The 24,417-nt window shown below is 48.8% G+C and overlaps 1 protein-coding gene across 3 annotated transcripts in view; it reads left to right on the plus strand.

Annotated features, from left to right (window-relative positions):
* exoc3 (exocyst complex component 3) overlaps positions 1–24,417 on the plus strand; it is a 79,108-nt gene that overhangs the window by 47,538 nt on the left and 7,153 nt on the right. For all 3 annotated transcript variants that reach the window (XM_056293340.1, XM_056293338.1, XM_056293339.1), the window contains exons 8-12: positions 13,751–13,868; positions 14,483–14,608; positions 14,782–14,882; positions 19,174–19,284; positions 23,563–23,704. In XM_056293340.1, coding sequence (XP_056149315.1) covers positions 13,751–13,868; positions 14,483–14,608; positions 14,782–14,882; positions 19,174–19,284; positions 23,563–23,704 — 598 coding nt within the window. The remainder of the gene's footprint in view (positions 1–13,750; positions 13,869–14,482; positions 14,609–14,781; positions 14,883–19,173; positions 19,285–23,562; positions 23,705–24,417) is intronic.

Genomic DNA, 24,417 nt, shown 5'->3' on the forward strand with positions numbered 1-24,417 from the left:
GAAAAGCCAGGACTGAAAGGGCCGGGGTTCTGATGAAAAGCCAGGACTTAAAGGGCCGGGCGGAGCTCTGTTGAAAAGCCAGGACTGAAAGGGCCAGGTGGGGCTCTGTTGAAAAGCCAGGACTTAAGGGCCGGGGTTCTGTTGAAAAGCCAGAACTTAAAGGGCCGGGCGGGGCACTGTTGAAAAGCCAGGACTGAAAGGGCCGGGCGGAGCTCTGTTGAAAAGCCAGGACTGAAAGGGCCGGGTGGGGCTCTGTTGAAAAGCCAGGACTTGAAGGGCCAGGTGGGGCTCTGTTAAAAAGCCAGGACTTGAAGGGCCAGGTGGGGCTCTGTTAAAAAGCCAGGACTTAAAGGGCCGGGCGGGGTACTGTTAAAAAGCCAGGACTTAAGGGCCAGGTGGGGCTCTGTTGAAAAGCCAGGACTTGAAGGGCCAGGTGGGGCTCTGTTAAAAAGCCAGGACTTAAAGGGCCGGGCGGGGTACTGTTAAAAAGCCAGGACTTAAGGGCCAGGTGGGGCTCTGTTGAAAAGCCAGGACTTAAAGGGCCGGGTGGAGCTCTGTTAAAAAGCCAGGACTGAAAGGGCCGGGTGGAGCTCTGTTGAAAAGCCAGGACTTAAAGGGCCGGGTGGGGCTCTGTTAAAAAGCCAGGACTTAAAGGGCCGGGCGGGGTACTGTTAAAAAGCCAGGACTTAAGGGGCCGGGTGGGGCTCTGTTAAAAAGCCAGGACTTAAAGGGCCGGGCGGGGTACTGTTAAAAAGCCAGGACTTAAAGGGCCGGGCGGGGTACTGTTAAAAAGCCAGGACTTAAAGGGCCGGCCGGGCGGGGCTCTGTTGAAAAGCCAGGACTTAAGGGGCCGGGCGGGGTACTGTTAAAAAGCCAGGACTTAAAGGGCCGGGCAGGGCTCTGTTGAAAAGCCAGGACTTAAAGGGCCGGCTGGGGCTCTGTTAAAAAGCCAGGACTTAAAGGGCCGGGTGGGGCTCTGTTAAAAAGCCAGGACTTAAAGGGCCGGGCGGGGTACTGTTAAAAAGCCAGGACTTAAAGGGCCGGCCGGGCGGGGCTCTGTTGAAAAGCCAGGACTTAAGGGGCCGGGCGGGGTACTGTTAAAAAGCCAGGACTTAAAGGGCCGGGCAGGGCTCTGTTGAAAAGCCAGGACTTAAAGGGCCGGGCGGGGTACTGTTAAAAAGCCAGGACTTAAAGGGCCGGGCTGGGGCTCTGTTAAAATGCCAGGACTTAAAGGGCCGGGCGGGGTACTGTCAAAAAGCCAGGACTTAAAGGGCCGAGTGGGGCTCTGTTGAAAAAACCAGGACTTAAAGGGCCGGGCGGGGTACTGTTAAAAAGCCAGGACTTAAAGGGCCGGGCGGGGTTCTGTTGAAAAGCCAGGACTTAAAGGGCCGGGCGGGGCTCTGTTGAAAAGCCAGGACTTAAAGGGCCGGGCGGGGCTCTGTTGAAAAGCCAGGACCTAAAGGGCCGGGCGGGGCTCTGTTGAAAAGCCAGGACTTAAAGGGCCGGGCGGGGCTCTGTTGAAAAGCCAGGACTTAAAGGGCCGGGCGGGGTACTGTTGAAAAGCCAGGACTTAAAGGGCCGGGCGGGGCTCTGTTGAAAAGCCAGGACTTAAAGGGCCGGGCGGGGTACTGTTAAAAAGCCAGGATTTAACGGGCCGGGCGGGGTTCTGTTGAAAAGCCAGGACTTAAAGGGCCGGGCGGGGTACTGTTAAAAAGCCAGGACTTAAAGGGCCGGGCGGGGTACTGTTAAAAAGCCAGGACTTAAAGGGCCGGGCGGGGTACTGTTAAAAAGCCAGGACTTAAAGGGCCGGGTGGGGCTCTGTTGAAAAGCCAGGACTTAAAGGGCCGGGCGGGGTACTGTTAAAAAGCCAGGACTTAAAGGGCCGGGCGGGGCACTGTTGAAAAGTCAGGACTTAAAGGGCCGGGGTTCTGTTGAAAAGCCAGGACTTAAAGGGCCGGGTGGGGCTCTGTTGAAAAGCCAGCACTGAAAGGGCCGGGTGGGGCACTGTTGAAAAGCCAGGACTGAAAGGGCCGGGGTTCTGTTGAAAAGCCAGGACTTAAAGGGCCGGGCGGAGCTCTGTTGAAAAGCCAGTACTGAAAGGGCCGGGCGGGGCACTGTTGAAAAGCCAGGACTGAAAGGGCCGGGTGGGGCTCTGTTGAAAAGCTAGCACTGAAAGGGCCGGGCGGGGCACTGTTGGAAAGCCAGGACTGAAAGGGCCGGGGTTCTGTCCGAAAGCCAGGACTTAAAGGGCCGGGCAGAGCTCTGTTGAAAAGCCAGGACTGAAAGGGCCGGGGTTCTGTTGAAAAGCCAGGACTGAAAGGGCCGGGGTTCTGTTGAAAAGCCAGGACTGAAAGGGCCGGGGTTCTGTTGAAAAGCCAGGACTGAAAGGGCCGGGGTTCTGTTGAAAAGCCAGAACTTAAAGGGCCGGGTGGGGCTCTGTTGAAAAGCCAGCACTGAAAGGGCCGGGCGGGGCACTGTTGAAAAGCCAGGACTGAAAGGGCCGGGGTTCTGTTGAAAAGCCAGGACTTAAAGGGCCGGGTGGGGCTCTGTTGAAAAGCCAGCACTGTAAGGGCCGGGCGGGGCACTGTTGAAAAGCCAGGACTGAAAGGGCCGGGGTTCTGTTGAAAAGCCAGGACTTAAAGGGCCGGGCGGAGCTCTGTTGAAAAGCCAGGACTGAAAGGGCCAGGTGGGGCTCTGTTGAAAAGCCAGGACTTAAGGGCCGGGGTTCTGTTGAAAAGCCAGAACTTAAAGGGCCGGGCGGGGCACTGTTGAAAAGCCAGGACTGAAAGGGCCGGGCGGAGCTCTGTTGAAAAGCCAGGACTGAAAGGGCCGGGTGGGGCTCTGTTGAAAAGCCAGGACTTAAGGGCCGGGGTTCTGTTGAAAAGCCAGCACTGAAAGGGCCGGGCGGGGCACTGTTGAAAAGCCAGGACTGAAAGGGCCGGGGTTCTGTTGAAAAGCCAGGACTTAAAGGGCAGGGCGGAGCTCTGTTAAAAAGCCAGGACTTAAAGGGCAGGGCGGAGCTCTGTTGAAAAGCCAGGACTTAAAGGGCCGGGTGGGGCTCTGTTAAAAAGCCAGGACTTAAAGGGCCGGGCGGGGCTCTGTTGAAAAGCCAGGACTTGAAGGGCCAGGTGGGGCTCTGTTAAAAAGGCAGGAGTTAAAGGGCCGGGCGGGGCTCTGTTGAAAAGCCAGGACTTGAAGGGCCAGGTGGGGCTCTGTTAAAAAGCCAGGACTTAAAGGGCCGGGCGGGGTACTGTTAAAAAGCCAGGACTTAAGGGCCAGGTGGGGCTCTGCTGAAAAGCCAGGACTTAAAGGGCCGGGCGGGGTACTGTTAAAAAGCCAGGACTTAAAGGGCCGGGCGGGGTACTGTTAAAAAGCCTGGACTTAAGGGGCCGGGTGGGGCTCTGTTAAAAAGCCAGGACTTAAAGGGCCGGGCGGGGTACTGTTAAAAAGCCAGGACTTAAAGGGCCGGGCGGGGTACTGTTAAAAAGCCAGGACTTAAAGGGCCGGCTGGGGCTCTGTTAAAAAGCCAGGACTTAAAGGGCCGGGTGGGGCTCTGTTAAAAAGCCAGGACTTAAAGGGCCGGGCGGGGTACTGTTAAAAAGCCAGGATTTAATGGGCCGGGCGGGGCAGGATGAGGAAAAACACAGGAGACAAAGGCGAGTTTGATGTTTATTCCTCAACTCCAAAAACCAACTGCAGCAGGAACAACCCTGCACCAGTGAGCCTGGGAACATAAACCACGCCCCCATCGTAAACCACGCCCCCAGCTCACAGCCCTGCTGAGTGAGAGGCACAGCCCCTAGTGTCCGCCACACAGCCCCCCCCCCCCAACACCCAGAAGGGACTCCTGGAAACAAACTTAGTGTCTCACTGGAGGCTTAAGCAGCCTGCCATAACGGCTGCGCCGTCCCTCAGCCGAAACAGTAGGTGAAACACAGTCCAATGTCGGCTGAGAAGCAGAACGCTGAACCCGTGAAGACACTGCCGGGGTCCTGGAAGGAGGGCGACCCCGACGGGGAACCTGGGCCGGAAACACAACTTCGCCTGCCACCCTGTGCGCCGGTTTAAGCCTATCAAGCGTGACACGCTCCCTACGCCCACCCATATCCAGCACAAAACCCTTAGGACCCGTCTCAAGAACCCGAAATGGGCCATCGTATGGGGGTTGGAGGGGCGAGCGGTGAGCATCATGCCGTACAAAAACAAAACGAGCCAACATGAGCTCCGCAGGTACGAACGACCGCGGAAAACAGTGGTGAACGGGGCCTGGAACCCAAGTGCTGTTGGACAAAAAAGGATAAACGGCCGGACGGGGTCGAGGAGCGGAACTCCCTGGCAAAAATTCCCCAGGGACGCGGAGCGGCTGGGGCCGTGCCTATAGTCCCCAGGTCCTATATTCCCCTTTTGAAAAAAAAAGGGTCTCATATTCCCCGTTTTCCCCTAAAAAGGTCCTATAATCCCGGTTGCAATAGACACCGGGGAACATAGAACCCTCTTTTGGAAAAAGGGTCCTATATTCCTTGCTGTTTCCAGGGGAACATAGGACCTTTTTCCAAATAAAGGGTCCTATATTCCCCGCTATTGCCAATCGAGGAACAAACCGGGGAACTTAGAACCCTTTTTGCAAATTATTTCCTTAACGTGTCCAAAATAATAAAAACTGGGGTCATGGCTGAGATGTAGGCTACGACAATCTATTCCTCCGCTGATTAAATTAGGCCGTATTACCATTGTTGGCTGTTGTATATCGCAGGCCACCTTGAGTGCGTATCCAAATTCGGCCTATAGAGGAGGCTGTAATTTGCTTTATTGTTATTTCTTACCAATATTTACTGCAGTAGGCCTAGTTAGTTGGCTCTCCGGCTCAGCATGGACAGTCGGCAACCAACGCAAGTTTGTCTTGCAGTAGGCCCGCCTACCAGTATAACCAGTAGCCATTTCCACCTTCGCTCAAACTTCAATTTGCACAGCACTGGACACTTCAGCCACTTTCTTGTTACTTTGCAGTTCGTTTTCCATATTAAATCACTTGGCAGACTTTCTTTCAAAAAGACTTAAATGATGAACTTTTTAGGCAGAGAACTTAGACCAGGACTTGGAATTTAGGACCAGCACAAAGTATCCATCAACGGGGGCCGCCTACCTTACACAATAGGCTAATTGCGTAATAATAATAATATGTGCTTCTCAAAAAACTAAAGGCTTGTGGAGGTGCTAAACCAAAAACATGAATCAAAGACGAACATCAAAGGATGTAAGGTAACACTCACCAAATGGTAAAGAAATAACAGAGGCAGTCCTCTATTTCACCATTTTATTGTTTGGCATCAGTCATTAAGGTTTCTGAAGAAGACCACCCGGCCAAGTTAATGACTGATGCCAAACAATGAAATGGTAAAATAGAGAATTGTGTCTTTTTTTTTTTCATTTGATGAGTGCTACCTTACATCCTTTGATGTTCTTCTTTAATAATAATAATAATAATAATAGTAATAGTAATAATATCAATAATAATAATAATAATAATAATAAATAATAATAACAACAACAACAACAGCCTAATAATAATAATACTAATAATAATAATAGCCTAATTATAAAAGAGGCCTAATAACAAATAACAATTACAGGCATAGTACTATCAATAGTAACACTGACAATAGGCTATTAATAACAAAATGCTTCTAGTAAAAGCTTGGCTGCAAAAGGGTTGGTCTATGGCAGAAGACCCCCAGAAAAGGCATGGTCTAAAACAAAAATCTCCAAGGCCTAACTAGCCTAACGTTAAGGTTTTTTTCTTCTTCAAAAAAGCAAAATGAGTAGTCCTAGTCCATTAGGCTACTCAACAAAGAGGGGCTAAAACCTCTACTCAGCCTATCTGAAAATGTGGTGGCTTACAGCCCTCCAATATGATTCCAAATCTCTGTGACCAGCATCCAGTTGACCCTTGAGCCGCAGGAGACAGGCCTTTGCGCATTATAGATCCTTCTGATTGGGACTGTTGGCTCCCTCGCAACTTCTGCAATCACCCCCTGTCGGAATTCTGCACGGTGCACCATTTCTCCGTCAGGGGGATGCACGTGTTCCCCAACATCGTGCACAATAATGTTAGCATCCACGTCCTCCACTTCAAATCTATTTGTGATCAGTGGCACTCTACAGTTCCACCTCCAGCACCTCCATCTAATGGTGTCTTGATTGGTGCGGTGCTTCTGATATCTGAAGTTCTCATGTACCAACACTTTGCCCCCTCGATCACCATCCTTAACTATCGCTATTGTTTGTCTTCTTGTAGGCTAGTAAGCACATGACAGTGAGTCCATGAGTTATCACCGATAACAACCGATTGTTGCAAATTGTTGCAAGTTGGCGGGCGGTTTAGACATAGGTGAATTTTGATCATGTGGTTTAGAACGCCAGGAAACTTGCGTGCAGATGACCACACATCCACGACAAGTTTTAAATATTTCCAAACTCGAAATCATGTGTGCATTTGGCTATTTATAAATTATTTTTCGAGCAATATGTGTTTTGTGATTCAGCTTTAGCGTTGTTGATTAGCCTTTCATTCATATTTTGTCAAAAAGGCGTATTCATTAGCCTAGGCCTAGGTCCCGTTATTTCTGTAGCATACAGCATCTTAGAATCTTAAGAGACCAGGCAGATATTGTTATTATTTTATTGTTATTACCATGCTATATTAGCCTACTTTATAATTATAAATATTTCAATTATCCAATTTTTAGCATTTCATATATACGGCTATATTGTTATTATTATTATTATTATCATCATCATCATCATTATTATTATTATTATTATTATTAGGCTATTATTATTATCATTATTATTATTATTGTCATCATTATTATTATGTTATTATTATTATTATTATTATCATTACAATTATGATGCTTAAAGGGCCTTACTGAGCAGATGGTTTCTATCTAATATCTGTCAGATGCTTTTCCCAATAAGCTGGTGTGGTTATGATGGGAACGACGGCTTTCTAGGGAACATAGAAGAAGTGGGTCGGAATTGGCCTATTGTCGGTATCAGCCAGCTTACGCAGGAGTCTATCCCTGGTACAATGCACTAGACCTCTGGGAGATGGACTGCTGAGGACGGAACACAACACCTATCCTCAGCTCCCAGCACTTCTCGCACAATGTGCTACTCATACGCTGAGTTGGCGGCACCCGGGATCGAACTCACGACCTTGCCATCCATAGGCGAGAGCTCTACCGACTGAGCTATGCCCGGGTACAATTGCCTAAGGAACATAGGCTTACTATATTACATTCAGACACAGACGAGCCAGCTCACCTACTCGACGAGGCGCATTTTCCTCGATAAGTGACACATTTCACGCATAAATATCAGAGAACTACCGGGGTGGGTTATGCGCCCAAATATAGGCTATAGCCTAATAAGTTGAAATTGGTTTAGTGTCGAAAGTTTCCACATACTTTAGCCAACCTGGACTTTGTGAATTCGTTTTTGTGATATAAAAATAGAAATTGTATGATTCATTGTCTTCTTAATAATCTGCCCTAAATAATGCATTATTGAAAATGCACTTTTTGCGCCAAACAGCGTCAAACCTGCTGGCCGGGGAACATAGGACCTTTCTTTATAAATAGGGTCCTATGTTCCCCGGGTGCCCTAGGGGAACATAGGACCCTTTTTGTAAAGAAAGGTCCCATGTTTCCCTGCACATACAAAACGGGGAACATAGGACCCTTTTGGGGAAAAGTGGGGAATATAGGGCCCTCTGTATACAAAAAGGTCCGATATTCCCCGGTCTCATACAAAGCGGGGAACATAGGACCCGGGGACTATAGGGAGGATCCCGAGCGGCTGACTGAGCGGGCGAAGCGTCGAGGTCCTCCTTAGGAGCCGAAAGCAACCCGAGCACAACCCAAGGTAAACGATCCACCCAGTTACCATCCGAGAGTGCAGCGCTGCCTTGAGCGACCGGTGAAAACGTTCACACAAGCCGTTAGCCTGAGGGTGATACGCGGTAGTGCGGTGTACCTGCACACCCAAGGATCGCGCAAGTGCCGACCAGAGCTCTGACACGAACTGGGGGCCCCTGTCTGAGGTGATATCTGACAGAGTGCCGAAACAGGCGACCCAGGAGGAAATAAACGCGCGTGCAACATCCGAGGATGTTGTGGAGGACAGAGGGACAGCCTCTGGTCACCTGGTGGTCCGATCTACCATTGTGAGCAGGTGCGTAAAACCCTGTGAAGAAGGTAGAGGGCCCTCCAGGTCCACATGCACGTGGTAGAAACGTCTGGCCGGGATCGGAAACGGTTCGAGGGGCGACTTAGTGTGCTGGTGGACCTTAGCGCGCTGGCACGCCACACATGCAGCCGCCCACCCCTTGAAGTCCTTGCGGAGACCAGGCCAGACAAACGTGGAACCGACCAACTTCACCGACGCCCAAACTCCAGGGTGCGAGAGGGAGTGAATCGATTTGAAAACTCAACGGCGCCAGGCCACTGGAACAACGGGGCGGGGACGGCCGGTGGAGACATCGCAGAGGAGGGCAGGACTGCCTTCCTGCATCACAGCATCCTCTAGCTTGAGGCCGGTACGCGTTGACCTAGGCAAGGACGTCCGGGTGGCTGGGCTGGTCGGCAGCCATAGCGGAGAAATCCACACCGAGGTGCACAGGACACACAAGCACACGCGACAGACAATCAGCAACAGGGTTGGATTTCCCGGCCACATGCTGAATGTCCGTTGTGAACTCGGAGATGGCCGCTAGGTGGCGCTGCTGACGAGCAGACCATGGCTCAGTCACCTTGGACATGGCGAAAATCAACGGTTTATGATCCACATAAGCCGTGAAGGAGCGACCCTCCAGCAGGAAGCGGAAATGGCGGGTTGCAAGGTGCAGTGCCAGCAACTCCCGGTCAAAAACGCTGTACTTGCGCTCGCTATCCCGCAGTTTGCGGCTAAAAAATGCGAGTGGCTGCCACGCATTCGCCACACGCTGTTCAACCACAGCCCCCATGGCTATGTCAGACGCGTCGGTTGTTAAAGCTATGGACGCCATGGGTGTGGGATGGGCGAGGAGGGCAGCGTTAGCCAAGGCGCACTTAGCTCCGTCAAAGACCTGGACCCGTTCGGGAGTCCAGTTGACAGGGTCGTTAGCCTTCTTAAGCCGCAGGGCTTCGTAAAGTGGCTGAAGGAGGTGGGCAGCGCGAGGGAGGAAACGGTTATAGAAATTCTCCATGCCCAAGAATTCCTGCAATGCCTTAACAGAGACTGGGCGGGGAAATTCCGCCACCGCTTGCACCTTAGAAGGCAACGGGACCGCGCCTTGCGGCAAAATGCGGTGACCCAAGAAGTCAATCACCGGCAGTCCAAACTGACACTTGGCCGGGTTGACTATCAGGCCGTGTTCGTCCAGACGACGGAAAACCTGTTTCAGGTGCGCCAGGTGCTCTTCAGCTGATGGGCTGGCCACTAATATGTCGTCGAGATAAACGAACACGAAAGCAAGGTCACGCAACACCGAGTCCATCAGCCTCTGAAAGGTTTGCGCTGCCCCCTTCAAGCCAAAAGGCACGCGCACGAACTCAAAAAGCCCAAATGGGGTGATCACTGCGGTCTTGGGCACGTCCTCTGCGCGCACGGGAACCTGATGATAGCCACGCACCAGATCCACCTTAGAGAAGATAGTGGTACCTGCCAGGCGTATGGAAAAGTCCTGTATGTGTAGGATGGGGTAACGGTCATTGGCGGTGACGTTGTTCAGGCGGCGAAAGTCGCCAGGCCGCCACGACCCATCCGCCTTGGGCACCATGTGAAGCGGCGAGGCCCACGGGCTGTTGGAACGCCTCACTGTACCCAGACACTCCATGATGGCGAACTCCTCCTTAGCTGTAGCCAATTTTACCGCATCGAGGCACCGTGTAAGCGCAAAAACTGGCAGTCCCACAGTGGGAATGAAATGTTCTACCCCGTGTTTAGTAACCGCGGTGGAAAAGGCAGGTGTAGTCACCGATGGAAAATCCGCCAGCAAACGTTGAAAAACATCCCCTAATGCTAAAAAGTTAGCGTGTGTTAACGGCCCGGCTCCCCCTGTCTCACAAGGAACAGTGGCGAAAGACACAGCATCAATTAAACGGCGGTTTGCAACATCAACCAGCAGACCGTTAGCATACAGAAAATCCGTGCCAATAATAGGAACAGTAATGCGGCGACTACAAAGTCCCACTCAAAATGGCGCCCGTGGAAACAAACAGTCACCAACCTTGTGCCAAACGTCGCAATGGACGAACCGTTAGTTGCACTCAACTGTGGGCTGCCGCCTTCAGCTGACATGTCTGTCTTAGCTGGAGGGAGTAGGCTCTTTTGCGAGCCTGAGTCCACCAGAAACCGTCTTCGTGACATCGAGTCCATAATGAAGAGCAGCTCACTATGTCCGCCAGCGCCCATAGCTGCTACTGAACGCTGGCCCTGGAGTTTCCCGGCGCCTCAAACGTGCACGGAGGGACGCAGCGCCTCGCCTTGCCGCTGAACCACTGGTGGAAGAAACAGAGGCCGCTCCCGCGCCGTCTCCGGGCAGTCACTCCAGCCACCACTGCCGGGTCCGCATCCTCCGACTCCGGCTGCAGAGGCTCCGATGCCACACTCTTCACAGAGAACCGTCTGGTAGCCAGCAGGACCCGATCGGTCTCCTCAGCTAAACCTCAGCAGTCACCAGCGGCCAGACACGGGGAGTTAGCCAAAGCCGCGCGCACAGGAGACGGGAGCTGGCGCAGGAAAACGTGCAGGAAAAGTAACCCACCTTCGTCCGAGCCTAGCAGCGACAGCATATTGTCCATGAGATCCACAGCCGTCCCGTCGCCCAAACCGGATAGGGAAAGGATCCTATCTGCCCTCTCTGCGGCAGATAGGCTGTACCTCTGGAGCAGAAGATGTTTGAGGGTGACGTATGTACCGTGTTGCGGGGGGGGGGTGCGCAACAGTTGCATGGCCCGGCGTATGGACTGCTGGTCCAGCGCAGCGACAACCAAATAGTATCTGGAGTCGTCCGCGGAGATTCCACGCAGGTGGAACAGCGCCTCGACATGCTGGAACCACGAAGCCAGGTTGCTCTGCCAGAACTCTGGGAGCTTCACAGCCGTGGCGAGAACGGCCGGCTGTAAGAGTTGGGGCGGCTTGGCCGAAGTGGATTCACACTCTTCTTCTGCTCCAAACATGATCATGTCGGGGTCACCAATGTGGCAGGATGAGGAAAAACACAGGAGACGAAGGCGAGTTTTATGTTTATTCCTCAACTCCAAAAACCAAACTGCAGCAGGAACAACCCTGCACCAGTGAGCCCGGGAACGTAAACCACGCCCCCAGCCCACAGCCTTGCTGGGTGAGAGGCACAGCCCCTAGTGTCCGCCACAGGGTTTCTGTTGAAAAGCCAGGACTTAAAGGGCTGGGGCTCTGTTGAAAAGCCAGGACTTAAAGGGCTGGGGTTCTGTTGAAAAAGCCAGGACTTAAAGGGCCAGGTGGGGCACTGGGGGAACAGCCAGGACTTAAAGGGCTGGGCGGGGCACTGGGGAAACAGCCAGGACTTAAAGGGCTGGGCGGGGCACTGGGGAGACAGCCAGGACTTAAAGGGCTGGGCGGGGCACTGGGGAAACAGCCAGGACTTAAAAGGCCGGGCGGGGCACTGGGGAAACAGCCAGGACTTAAAGGGCCGGGCGGGGCATTGGGGAAACAGCCAGGACTTAAAGGGCCGGGCGGGGCACTGGGGAAACAGCCAGGACTTAAAGGGCTGGGCGGGGCACTGGGGAGACAGCCTACATTTAACAGATGACAGGATAACACAGGGTACTTTACTTGTATCATGTGGTGGCGTGGTGCTGCAGCTTTTCTCAGAATGAGCCCCAGCCCATACCCCATGGGTTGTAATGGTTCTTATGATGTTTTCAAATGTCTGTGAATGTTCTCATTCATCCAGGTCATGGTTATCCAAAGGAGTTGAATCAAGTGCAACTGGACTTGGTATTATATTTTCATGGATATATACCATGTCCAGTTGCACTTGATTCAACTCCTTTCGATGTTTTGATGTGTTTTCTATCCTCCCATTGGTTGCTTTGCACCGTAACTAGGGGGAGTGGCGCAGGGCAACGTAGAATTTATTGGCTTTGTTTTTTCTTTGTTGTTTGATGACATGGGCAGCTGATAAGTGTGTGATGCACGAAACAGGCCTGTACTGCTGTGTATGAAAGCTATTTTTTCCTGCATCAGTATTGATATTCTGCTTGTACTGCTGTGTATTAAAGTTTTTTTTCTTCCTGCATCTGTATTGATATTCCGCTCCTCGTTAGTTGAGCACTTCTATCAACACCACTGACGGTTTCAGAAAAAAACCCCGCTATATATATATATATATATATATATATACACTCACCGGCCACTTTATTAGGCACACCTGTCCAACTGCTCGTTAACGCAAATTTCTAATCAGCCAATCACATGGCAGCAACTCAATGCATTTAGGCATGTAGACATGGTCAAGACGATTTGCTGCAGTTCAAACCGAGCATCAGAATGGGGAAGAAAGGTGATTTAAGTGACTTTGAACGTGGCATGGTTGTTGGTGCCAGACGGGCTGGTCTGAGTATTTCAGAAACTGCTGATCTACTGGGATTTTCACGCACAACCATCTCTAGGGTTTACAGAGAATGGTCCGAAAAAGAGAAATTATCCAGTGAGCGGCAGTTCTGTGGGCGAAAATGCCTTGTTGATGCCAGAGGTCAGAGGAGAATGGCCAGACTGGTTCGAGCTGATAGAAAGGCAACAGTAACTCAAATAACCACTCATTACAACCGAGGTATGCAGAAGAGCATCTCTGAATGCACAACACGTCGAACCTTGAGGCAGATGGGCTACAGCAGCAGAAGACCACACCGGGTGCCACTCCTGTCAGCTAAGAACAGGAAACTGAGGCTACAATTCGCACAGGCTCACCAAAATTGGACAATAGAAGATTGGAAAAACGTTGCCTGGTCTGATGAGTCTCGATTTCTGCTGCGACATTCGGATGGTAGGGTCAGAATTTGGCATCAACAACATGAAAGCATGGATCCATCCTGCCTTGTATCAACGGTTCAGGCTGGTGGTGGTGGTGTAATGGTGTGGGGGATATTTTCTTGGCACACTTTGGGCCCCTTAGTACCAATTGAGCATCGTGTCAACGCCACAGCCTACCTGAGTATTGTTGCTGACCATGTCCATCCCTTTATGACCACAGTGTTCCCATCTTCTGATGGCTACTTCCAGCAGGATAACGCGCCATGTCATAAAGCTCGAATCATCTCAGACCGGTTTCTTGAACATGACAATGAGTTCACTGTACTCAGATGGCCTCCACAGTCACCAGATCTCAATCCAATAGAGCACCTTTGGGATGTGGTGGACCGGGAGATTCGCATCATGGATGTGCAGCCGACAAATCTGCAGCAACTGCGTGATGCTATCATGTCAATATGGACCAAACTCTCTGAGGAATGTTTCCAGTACCTTGTTGAATCTATGCCACGAAGGATTAAGGCAGTTCTGAAGGCAAAAGGGGGTGCAACCCGGTACTAGCAAGGTGTACCTAATAAAGTGGCCAGTGAGTGTATATATAGCTATATAGCTACAGGTTGTGTGTACTTAAGCTGAAAGGTGATGATGGTGGTGTACTGTGTGTGTGTGTGTGTGTGTGTGTGTGTGTGTGATGCAGTGTGGAGATGATGGGCCATCCAGAGCTGTGCTCAGAGTGTGATGTTAACCAGCTGGAGCCGCTGCTGTCTCAGGATGTGGTGGATGAACTGCTTAACAAATACGTTCACACATTTACAGTAAGTAAAACGTTCACTTCGAATACATGTCCTCTGTGAAGGTCTTTACGGAAAGATATTATACTGACAGAAAGTAAACGTGTTCACAAAAACTATCACAGCCAATAATCGGTAAAAGAGATCTGCAGAAAAAGAGTCCTCTCTGTAGCTTGGCAACCATTTAATACTTTATCACATCAGAATTAAAGTTGCCCCAGGTATGTAGGTATGTAGTACCTTGTAAACAGTACACCACCCTTGTAAACAGTACAGTTGCACAATGACTGAAACCGGTGATCTAACAGTGGTTTCATATGCAGACTGTTGTGATCATTAACTAGAGTTACAATAGCCATGTGTACTATTCAGAGGATTGGGGAATAGGTGCAATCACAGCATTGTAAGATGGTGGCAGATGTACTCTTAGCCCTCCCCCCTTGGTTCAGGGATGGCTGTTCCCTCTTCATGTAGATGGCCTCTTTGACTCGCCGTTCTGACCTGCAGTCAGCTGACCACATCACTTAGATGGGTGGTGAAATGTTTTCCCACTAAACTTTGTGTCCAGCTGAACTGATTCAGTTTTTCTGGGAAATCTAGCCCAAGTTTCTCACTGTGGTTCTTAATCTTCTGTCCAGTCAAATATAACCAGCTGGCTTCGTAAAGCCTTGGAAACAGACAAGAAGGACTGGCTGAAAGATACAGAGCCAGAGGCTGATCAAGATGGCTACTACCAGACCACGCTACCGGCCATAGTGTTCCAGGTACAGCACAAAGTACAAATGCAAACACTCACACATATTTCTGACTGAAAGTCGTGATACCTCAGATTCATTGTATGCACTCTTTCTCTACCTACTTGGGTTTTTTTTTTTGCTTTGTTTTGCATTGCATTGTTCCTTCCCTACTCCCTCCACTGCCTGTTTGTGTCCATTAGATGTTTGAGCAGAACCTGCAGGTGGCGGCCCAGATAGATGAGCATTTCAAAGAGCAGGTTCTGAAGCTATGCCTCAAACAGATGAACATATTTCTGATCAGGTAAACATTCTTTCCTGCACTCTGGTATTTCTTGTGAATCACTTAATATCTCACAGTGATCTCTCACAGTAATATCTCACAGTAATATCTCACAGCTTGTCCCTTCAGATATGCTGGTCATGTTCTGTTTCAACAAAACCACCCTTGAGGAAAAGAAACAACACTACTTTTAGCTTTGAAGTGAGATTACCTCAAAAGTATAACTAACTATTTTTGTGTTATACACACTTTCCTTCTGTAGTGCAAATCACAACAAAAACAGCCCGCTTAGAGTTGAACAGATATAAAGAGTCCCATTATGGTATTTTAGTTCTGAAGTCACACTACTTTAATATTAATTTAAGATCCCAAAATATTTGTTGATAATCTGGCTCTGTGTCTTGTCTTGTGATTTAAAAAAGAATATATTTCAACATATTTCATCTAACCATTTGCATGGTCTGAAATGTGTCCTACAGTGCTATAATATTCAATTCAATTCAATTTGTTGTCATTAAAAACAATGTGCAGGAGGCACATGTTAAAAATGAAATGAGGGCTGTGGCTTCACCAAACAGTGCAAAACAGACACAGACAAACACAGTATAAGATGTACACGCATGAAGACCAAAAGCTAAAATAATAAGTTAAAAAAAGAGCTGGAGTACAAAATATTTAAAATATCTACAGACAATTCAGTGGGTAGCCAGGTTCAGGTGGGCAACAGCTTGTGGAAAGAAGCTGTTTTTGAGCCTGGTAGTGCGGGCTCTGAGGCTCCTGTAGCGCCTCCCAGAGCACGGCAGGGGGGAGAACAGTCCATGGTTGGGGTGGGTGGGATCTCTGCTGATGCTCAGACCCCTTCGAAGGCAGCGTTTGTGATAAATGTCTTTTATGGCTGGGAGCTGGGTACCGATGATATGCTGGGCTGCCTTGACGATCCGCTGCAGAGCTTTCTGGTCTACTGAGGTGCAGTTGCCGTACCACACTGAGATGCAGATGGTCAGGGTGCTCTGTATGGTGCAGTGGTAGAAGTTGGTGAGAATTTTGGGGGGTAGACGGGCGCTCCTCAGCCTCCTCAGGAAATGCAGGCATTGTTGGGCCTTTTTCACAAGGGCCTGGATGTTTAATGTCCACGAAAGGTCCTCGCTGATGTGGACTCCAAGAAATGTAAAGCTGGAAACACGCTCCACTTCCTCCCCATTGATGTGTATGGGGGAGTGGCTGCAGCTTCTAGACCTCCTGAAGTCCACAATCAGCTCCTTTGTCTTCTGCACATTAAGGACAAGATTGTTGGTAGTACACCATGATGTGAGGTGCTGAATCTCGTCTCTGTAGGCCATCTCGTCATTGTTGGTGATACGGCCAATGGCTGTGGTGTCATCTGCAAACTTAACTATAACATTTGAAGGGTGAGTTGGCAGGCAGTCGTGGGTTAAGAGGGAGAAAAGGAGGGGGCTCAGAACACAGCCTTGAGGGGCACCTGTGCTGAGGGTCAGGGTGGAGGAGGTGTGATCACCTAACGTGTCTGTGAATGTTCTCATTCATCCAGGTCATGGTTATCCAAAGGAGTTGAATCAAGTGCAACTTGACTTGGTATATATCCGTGAAGACGTTTCGCCTCTCATCCGAGAGGCTTCCTCAGTTCGTGCCTTTCTGACTAGACCAAGCTAGTCTGACTGGCTGCTGATGAGACTCAGAATTTATCCTCTAGGAGTCGTTGTCAAAGCTATTGATATGCGTGGCTCTTTGTGTCCCGATGTTTACCAATGCCCGTTGCTAACCTGGTCACCTAACCTAACAGACTGAGGTCTGTTGGTCAGGAAGTCCAGGATCCAGTTACAGAGGGAGGGGTTGAGGCCAAGGGAGAGGAGTTTGGTGGTTAGTTTGGTGGGGATGATAGTGTTGAAGGCAGAGCTGTAATCTATAAACAGCATCCGAATGTATATGTGTTGTTAAGTTCAAGGTGGGTCAGAGCAACATGCAGGGCAGTGGCAATGGCATCCTCAGTAGACCTTTTGGACGGTAGGCAAACTGATGTTGGTCGAATGTGGGGGGATAATGTTTTTGATGTGAGCCAGAACCAGTCTCTCAAAGCACTTCATGGCAATGGGTGTGAGTGCTATGGGTCGGTAGTCATTCAGACATGTGGATGTTGGTTTCTTGGAGACAGGAATGATAGAGGTGGTCTTAAAGCATGCCGGGACTTTAGATTGGGACAGTGAGAGGTTAAATACAGGTGTGAAGACCTCAGCCAGCTGGTCGGCACATTCCCGGTAGACCCTACAAAATAAAACTCTGAGTCACTATCAAGATAAGCTCATGTGAGGTTTGCACAAAGCTTGAAGGCCCTCTCACAGCGGTTCCTCCCTGAGAGTCAATGTGGGCAGAATTGGGTAATTTGATAGAAGTAGTTCAAATGTCCTTGATTCCTATCCCGGTGGGGATCTAGCCGAGGCACCCCAGGATTTTACTTCCTCTAGACTATTTTGTGTTGGTCATCCTCAGAGGCAAACACTCGTGTGTGTTACTATTTGCTCCTAACCCTTGTGTAGTCCACACACTGTGTATACTGCCCTGGTCTTAAGGGTAATTTATGAGCCGCCTTCATTAAACCTCTAAATTAAAGCAACTTCATTTAATTTTAAACCCCAAATCTATTCTGCAGGAGGAAACAACATGTCATTCATCACAAACTGTGTGACTATCTGGGTTTTCTCTCCGCACAGTACAGAAAGACTGTATTTAATCACTGGACACCCCTCGTTTTTACTACAGCACACCTGTCATACTTGTTTTCTTTACTAAAGTAGAGGTTTATTATCATTATCATTACTATCATAACTATCATCATTATTATCATTATTAATATCATCATCATCATCATCATTATTATTATTGTTATTATTATTACTACTATTATTACTATTGTTATTATTATCATCATCATTATTATCATTATTGTTATTAGGTTATTATTATTGTTATCATTGTCATTATTATTATTATTATGGTTATGTTATTATTGCTTAAGGTACTGCATTGGTGTAAAAATTAACTTTTTAGCAAGAGATAGTACTTGTACAGCTTAAGAAAGTAGCAGAAATGTGCAGAAAGTAGTTTTTGTCTTAGGGCAAACATGACCCTAGGCCTAGACCCTAAGACAATCTTAGCACCCTAGTGGTGTTCAGCTTTCATGGAAATATGAACAGAAACATTGTTTCACTGTTTCTAATGTTGGGGTCCCTGTAGGAAAAGTCACCGCGTGTCAGGTTGAAAAAAGATAATGTAGAGTCTTTTCTCTGCTGTTAAGCACTGCTATTGGTCATTTTGACCCGAGACAACAGAAGAACTAGTAGTGGGGCTAGTAGTGTGGCTGTAAGTCAGCAAATATAAAGTATCCTGAAGCAACAAATTGGGATGTCCATGGCTATGAATATTTGAACCTCCCTTGAGGAGAACGAGATATTAACGACAAAATAATTGCTTGATATTGTCTTGATGCGTGCTCAATAATCCAGGTAAGAAAATCCCAGATAGGTGACTCAGTTCATTTGGACACAGCATTTATTGAGAGAAACGTTTCATCATCATCTAAGTGACCTCTTCAGTGTAAAGGCCCAGACACACCAAACCGACTAGCGGTGATAAAGGCCGACTGTTGCGTCGCCTCATGTCGCCTGCCCTCTGGGCCAAAAAGTACCACTTGAACACACCGCAAAAACTACAACCGACAGCCATCTAGCATATACGTTCTGCACTGATTCGCTAAACTGAACAGTCAATAAGAATGATCTCACTCATCGATGGGCTCCGCCCATTCATCATGCTGACTCGGGTGAAAAGCTGCCAACAGGGGTCTGACTAGTGCCGACGGTGCAGGACACACCGCAAAAACTAGGGTCACAGACGCTCACCGACGGCCTGGTGTGTATGCGCCTTAAACTGACTGCAGGTGTCCCCACCCTTATAAACAATACAGTGGCATAACGACCAAAACCAACGACCGCTTTTATATGCAAATCACCGTGACCATGAACTAGAGTAACAATGGCCATGTGTACTGTTCACAGAGTGTTGGGGAATGTTGTAATCACAGCATTGTAAGAATTGTAACTGCTTAATATTGTGTCATAGGCGCGGAGAGGGAGGGGTAGCTCATGACAGAATGCTGTACTTGGCGTATTTGGTTTGCATTGCAGTGTCGGCACTTGAAAGAGGCCAGTCCATGAATAAGAACACCTGATTTTTATCTAATAGTTGTAATTGATGCTGTATGAACAGGTTCAGTGTTTTGTGTTTTTCCCGTGTTCAGATACAGAGAGGAGGTGATAGCCTACAAAGAAGAACATCTGAAGGACAGACAGCTGCCACAGTGCTACGTCCAGTACATGATCGCCATCATCAACAACTGCCAGACATTCAAGTATGCAACACACTGACATCCCCACAAAATCTTCCCACTTTGTAAAGCAAAGATCAAACATAAAAATCAAACACAGCAAAAATGCACTGAAAACCCCACCAAGGGCTGTCCACCTCCTACAGCGGCATGTGCCACAACAAACTTCCTTTTACATCAAGAGTCCCAAAGGTTGAATAGTTATTGATATAACGTCGCGGTGTATCAGACGATTATCGAATTGACTGTGTATTCTTCAGTGAGTTTCCTCCTGCCTTAGGCCCAACGATCACTTACCAGGTTGATGTCACAGAAAGAGAAAGTGAGAAGAGAGGAAAGAGAGATCAGACCGTTACAGAGACCATAGTAGGCTGAATAGTTGGACTGATAAGCGTGTGTGTGTGTGTGTGTGTGTGTGTGTGGCTGTGTGGGTGGGTGTGTGGGTGGGTGTGTGTGGGTGGGTGTGTATATGATTTTGGTAAGCAATAATTTTGAGTTATTAAATATGAGTGTGCATTGTAACTTCTGGAGTGATTCTGAATTGCTGGTTCATCTAGAATAGAGTAAGTATCATCTTTCTTGCTTAACAAGTTGCTACTAGTCTTATTCCAGCTGCTTGAGTATTAGTCCTTTTGTCTATACATCTGCTGCTGGTTCCTAGTGGGATCTTATTCTAGCTCTAGCTGTCTTATTCTATTTACTTACTTGTCTTATTTACTTATTCTAGCTGTAGCTGTTTTTCACCTAGTGTGCCCTTAAATATTTCATGTTGCCTAGCTGTTTTGACTTAGTTATCCTTTTAGCTTATAAATATATTCCTTGGTAACTTGCTGTTTGCAGCTTTAATAGTATTGTGTGAGGTTTGATAGAGTTTTACAGAAGTGTCCAGTTTCTGGGCAATAAGCCTATTTTCAGTGTACCTCTTTGGCCAATTGGGTGTTAAGTGGCCAGGGTGTGGCCTGCACTCATGGCAAACAATTAGCAATCAGTGTTCTTTAAATCACTGCTGCTACTTGGAAGCATTAGCTTCCAAGCATCAGGCAAACAAGCCTAGGTTGAATGAAGGCTAGAGTGAACAAAGGCAAGCGCGACTTTTTCAAGCCAAGACCTCGTCAAGCACGGACTGCTCTTTTTAGATCCGGTCAGTCATCTGTATTTTGTGTACCTAATATAACCTATGTGTTTCCTTCGAATTCCTGTCCTTTCCTTTTCCCGGGGCTGGCATAGACGTTGGGTCACTCCTAGGCGCTGTGACCCTACCAATCTCATCTATCCCACTCTCTCCACTCATGTTGAGCAAGTGGTGACGGGAGGGCTCTGGAATTGCCAGTCTGCGGTGCTGAAAGCTGAGTTTATCTCAGCCTACGCATCCTTGCTCTCCCTCAACTTTTTTGCTCTAACTGAGACCTGGATCATGTCAGAAAACACTACCACACCCACAGCTCTGTCTGATAGTGCTGCTTTCACTATCCCACCCTCTGCACCTTCCTTCACATCTCCACGTCCCACCCTATCCCACCTCGCTCTCCTCTCCCCCGACGAGGTTCTAAACCTCATCACATCCAGTTGCCCCACCACATGCTCCCTTGACCCGGTCCCCTCCCCTCTTCTTCAGTCTATAGCACCTGAACTCCTTCCCTATCTAACCCACCTCATCAACAACTCCCTCCAGGCAGGATGCTTTCCATCTGCCTTCAAGACTGCTAGAGTCACCCCTCTTCTCAAGAAACCATCGCTTAACCCCTCTGCCGTCAAAAATTACAGACGAGTTTCCCTTCTACCCTTTCTATCCAAAACTTTCGAACGTGCTGTCTTTAACCAACTTTCTTTGTACCTCCACCAGAACAAACTCCTGGACCCCAACCTGTCTGGGTTCAGGGTGGGTCACTCGACAGAGACTGCCCTCCTTGCAGTGACAGAATCGCTGCACTCTGCGAGAGCAAACCTTCTCTCCTCTGTCCTGATACTCCTGGACCTGTCAGCTGCGTTCGACACAGTGAACCACCAGATCCTTCTCTCTACCCTCGAGGGGCTGGGTGTCACAGGCTCTGCACTCTCAATGTTTGCAATCTACCTGATGGGTCGCTCCTACCAGGTGACATGGAGGGGATCTGTGTCGGAGCCTCGCAGACTGACTACAGGCGTTCCACAGGGTTCGGTTCTGGGTCCTCTCCCTTTCTCCCTGTACACGACATCCCTGGGTTCTGTTATTCGCTCGCATGACTTCTCTTACCATTGTTATGCTGATGACACCCAGCTGATCTTGTCCTTTCCTCCCTCTGACACACAAGTAGAGACATGCATTGTTGCGTGCTTGACTGACATCTCGGAGTGGATGGCGACACACCACCTGAAGCTCAATCTAGACAAGACAGAGCTGATGTTCCTCCCGGGGAAAGGTTGCCCGCACCGAGACCTAGCCTCACCATTGACAACACCGTGGTGACGCCAACTCGGACTGTGAGGAATCTGGGTGTGATCCTGGACGACCAACTGTCTTTGCTGAAAACGTTGCATCGGTTGCTCGCTCCTGCAGATTTCTCCTCTATAACATGAGGAGGATTCGCCCATTCCTCACTGGCAAGATGGCACAGGTGCTCATCTAGGCTCTGGTCATCTCCCGGCTGGACTATGGCATCTCCCTCCTTGCCGGCGCCCCGGCGTCGGCCATCAGACCTCTGGAGCTTGTTCAGAAAGCTGCAGCTCGTCTGGTGTTCAACCACCCTAAGTTCTCCCACACAACTCCCCTTCTCATGTCCCTACACTGGCTCCCAGTAGCTGCTCACATCCAATTTAAGACTCTGGTGCTAGCCTACAGGGCCGTGAAAGGAACAGCTCCTTCCTATCTCCAGGCCATGGTCAAGCCCTACACCCCCGCCCGACCACTTCGTTCTGCTGCCTCGGGACGCCTGGTTGCCCCATCGCTCAGAGGCCCTTGCTGTCGATCGACCCGGTCACGGCTCTTTTCTGTCCTGGCCCCACAGTGGTGGAATGAACTCCCCACTGATGTCAGGACAGCGGAGTCGCTGCCCAGCTTTTGCCGCAGGTTGAAAACTCACCTCTTTAAGCACTACTACCCTGTTACTTGTTCTTAGCACTTATTGTATTCACTCATTAAAAAAAAAACTCTTTCTTGCACTTTTACTTTAGCACTGGTTTTGCTCTTAGATGCTTGTTTAGATGCACTTATGACCTCTGATGACTAGTAGTTCTCCTGATTTCTTACGTTAAATGCACTTATTGTAAGTCGCTTTGGATAAAAGTGTCGGCTAAATGACTGTAATGTAATGTAATGTAATGTAATATCCTCATCTAAGTAGGTCAGACAACTGTCTTATAATGTTTTCTAAGTCAAATGAAATGAAAGACGAGCGACCACCCTGCCTAGAACACCAGTGACCATGCTGAAGAGAACTTCATCAGCATCTTGTGTTTGACAGCCTTAGTGTTATGTAGTGTAAACATTTTTCAGTTCTTATCTTATCGCTAAGAGTTGGGTCTTGGGCGGCACGGTGGCGCAGTGGTTAGCGCGGTCGCCTCACTGCAAGAAGGCACTGGGTTCGAGCCCCGGGGTAGTCCAACGTTGAGGGTTGTCCCAGGTCATCCTGTGTGGAGTTTGCATGTTCTCCTCGTGTCTGCGTGGGTTTTCTCCAGGGGCTCCGGTTTCCTCCCGCAGTCCAAAGACATGTAGGTCAGGTGACTCAAAGACATGTAGGTCAGGTGACTCGGCCGTAGTAAATTGTCCGTAGGAATGAATGTGTGCGTGTGTGTGTGTGTGTGTGTGTGTGTGTGTGTGTGTGTGTGTGTGTGTGTGTGTGTGTGTGTGCGTGTGTGCGTGTGTGTGTGTGTGTGTGTGTGTGTGTGTGTGTGTGTGTTGACCCTGTGATGGTCTGGCGGCCTGTCCAGGATGTCTCTCCACCTGCCGCCCAATGACTGCTGGGTTAGGCTCCAGCATCCCCGCAACCCTGAGAGGAGGATAAGCTGTTCGGATACTGGATGGAGTTGGATCTTTGTGCCTAACTTCAGAAAAATGAAATTATTTCTCTTTTAGTGTCTGTTTGATTCCCAGATGTCTTAGCCAGGGTGATGTGTGGACACTTGAAACGTTGCTTATGCACTTTGGTCGCATTGTTTCTTTTCTACTGTTTCTGATTAGTTCCCATGTCATTATGCTGTAATCCTGTCACTCTGTTTTACCACCTCAGCCTGTTTAAAAGGTCAGGAAAGGGCCTGATTGCAGTGCTTTTAACCTGCTGATACTTATCACTCAACTACCAACTACCTGTACTATCCACTCTTTAGAGAGTCCATTAACAGTCTGAAGAGGAAGTACTCCCAGTTTGCAGAGCCCACCGAAAGTGATGCTGCCATAGAGAAGACCCTCAATGAAGTGGCAAAAGAGGGATGCCAGTTCCTATTAGACGAAGTTTTCCTGGATCTAGAGGTAACACGTGTTATGGTTGGAAACATTTGTTGTTGGTCATACAGTCTACTGTTTTTCTATCTTTTTTGACTAGTATTTCCTAAAAAAGGGGCTGCTTTTTATAGAATAGCTGTAGTACTATTTGAAAAGTCCAAATGTGTGTATTTTGTCCATATTTTTAAATATGAGTATGTTGCAAATATATATCGATACAAATGCAGGAAAAAAACGTTTTAATACATAGCAATACAGGCCTGTTTCATGCGTTGTGCACTCATCAGCTGCTAATGTCTGCTAAGCAGCTGATGAGTGTGCGACACATGAAACAGGCCTGAACTGCTGTGTACTAAAACTTATTTTTCCTGCATCTGTATTGATATTCCTCTCCTCATTAGTTGAGCACTTCTATCAACTCCACTGACGGTTTCAGAAAAAAAAGAAAGGAAAAAAAACGCTATATATATATGTACATATGTGTGTGTGTGTGTGTGTGTGTGTGTGTGTGTGTGTGTGTGTGTGTGTGTGCGCGCGCGCGTGTGTGTGTAAGTGTAAGCGTAATATATGTATTAAACAAACAGTACATGGCCAAAAGTATGTTGACACCCTAACATCAAACCCATCTGTGCTTGCTGAACATCTCCTTCCAAAATCACGAGCACTAATGGGGAGTTGGTCCCTCTTGCTGCTGTGCCGGCCTCCTCTCTTCTGCGAAGGCGTTCCACCACATTTTGGCA

Source organism: Lampris incognitus, chromosome 14, assembly GCF_029633865.1.
Source record: "Lampris incognitus isolate fLamInc1 chromosome 14, fLamInc1.hap2, whole genome shotgun sequence".
In the NCBI taxonomy this organism is placed as follows: Eukaryota; Metazoa; Chordata; class Actinopteri; order Lampriformes; family Lampridae; genus Lampris; species Lampris incognitus.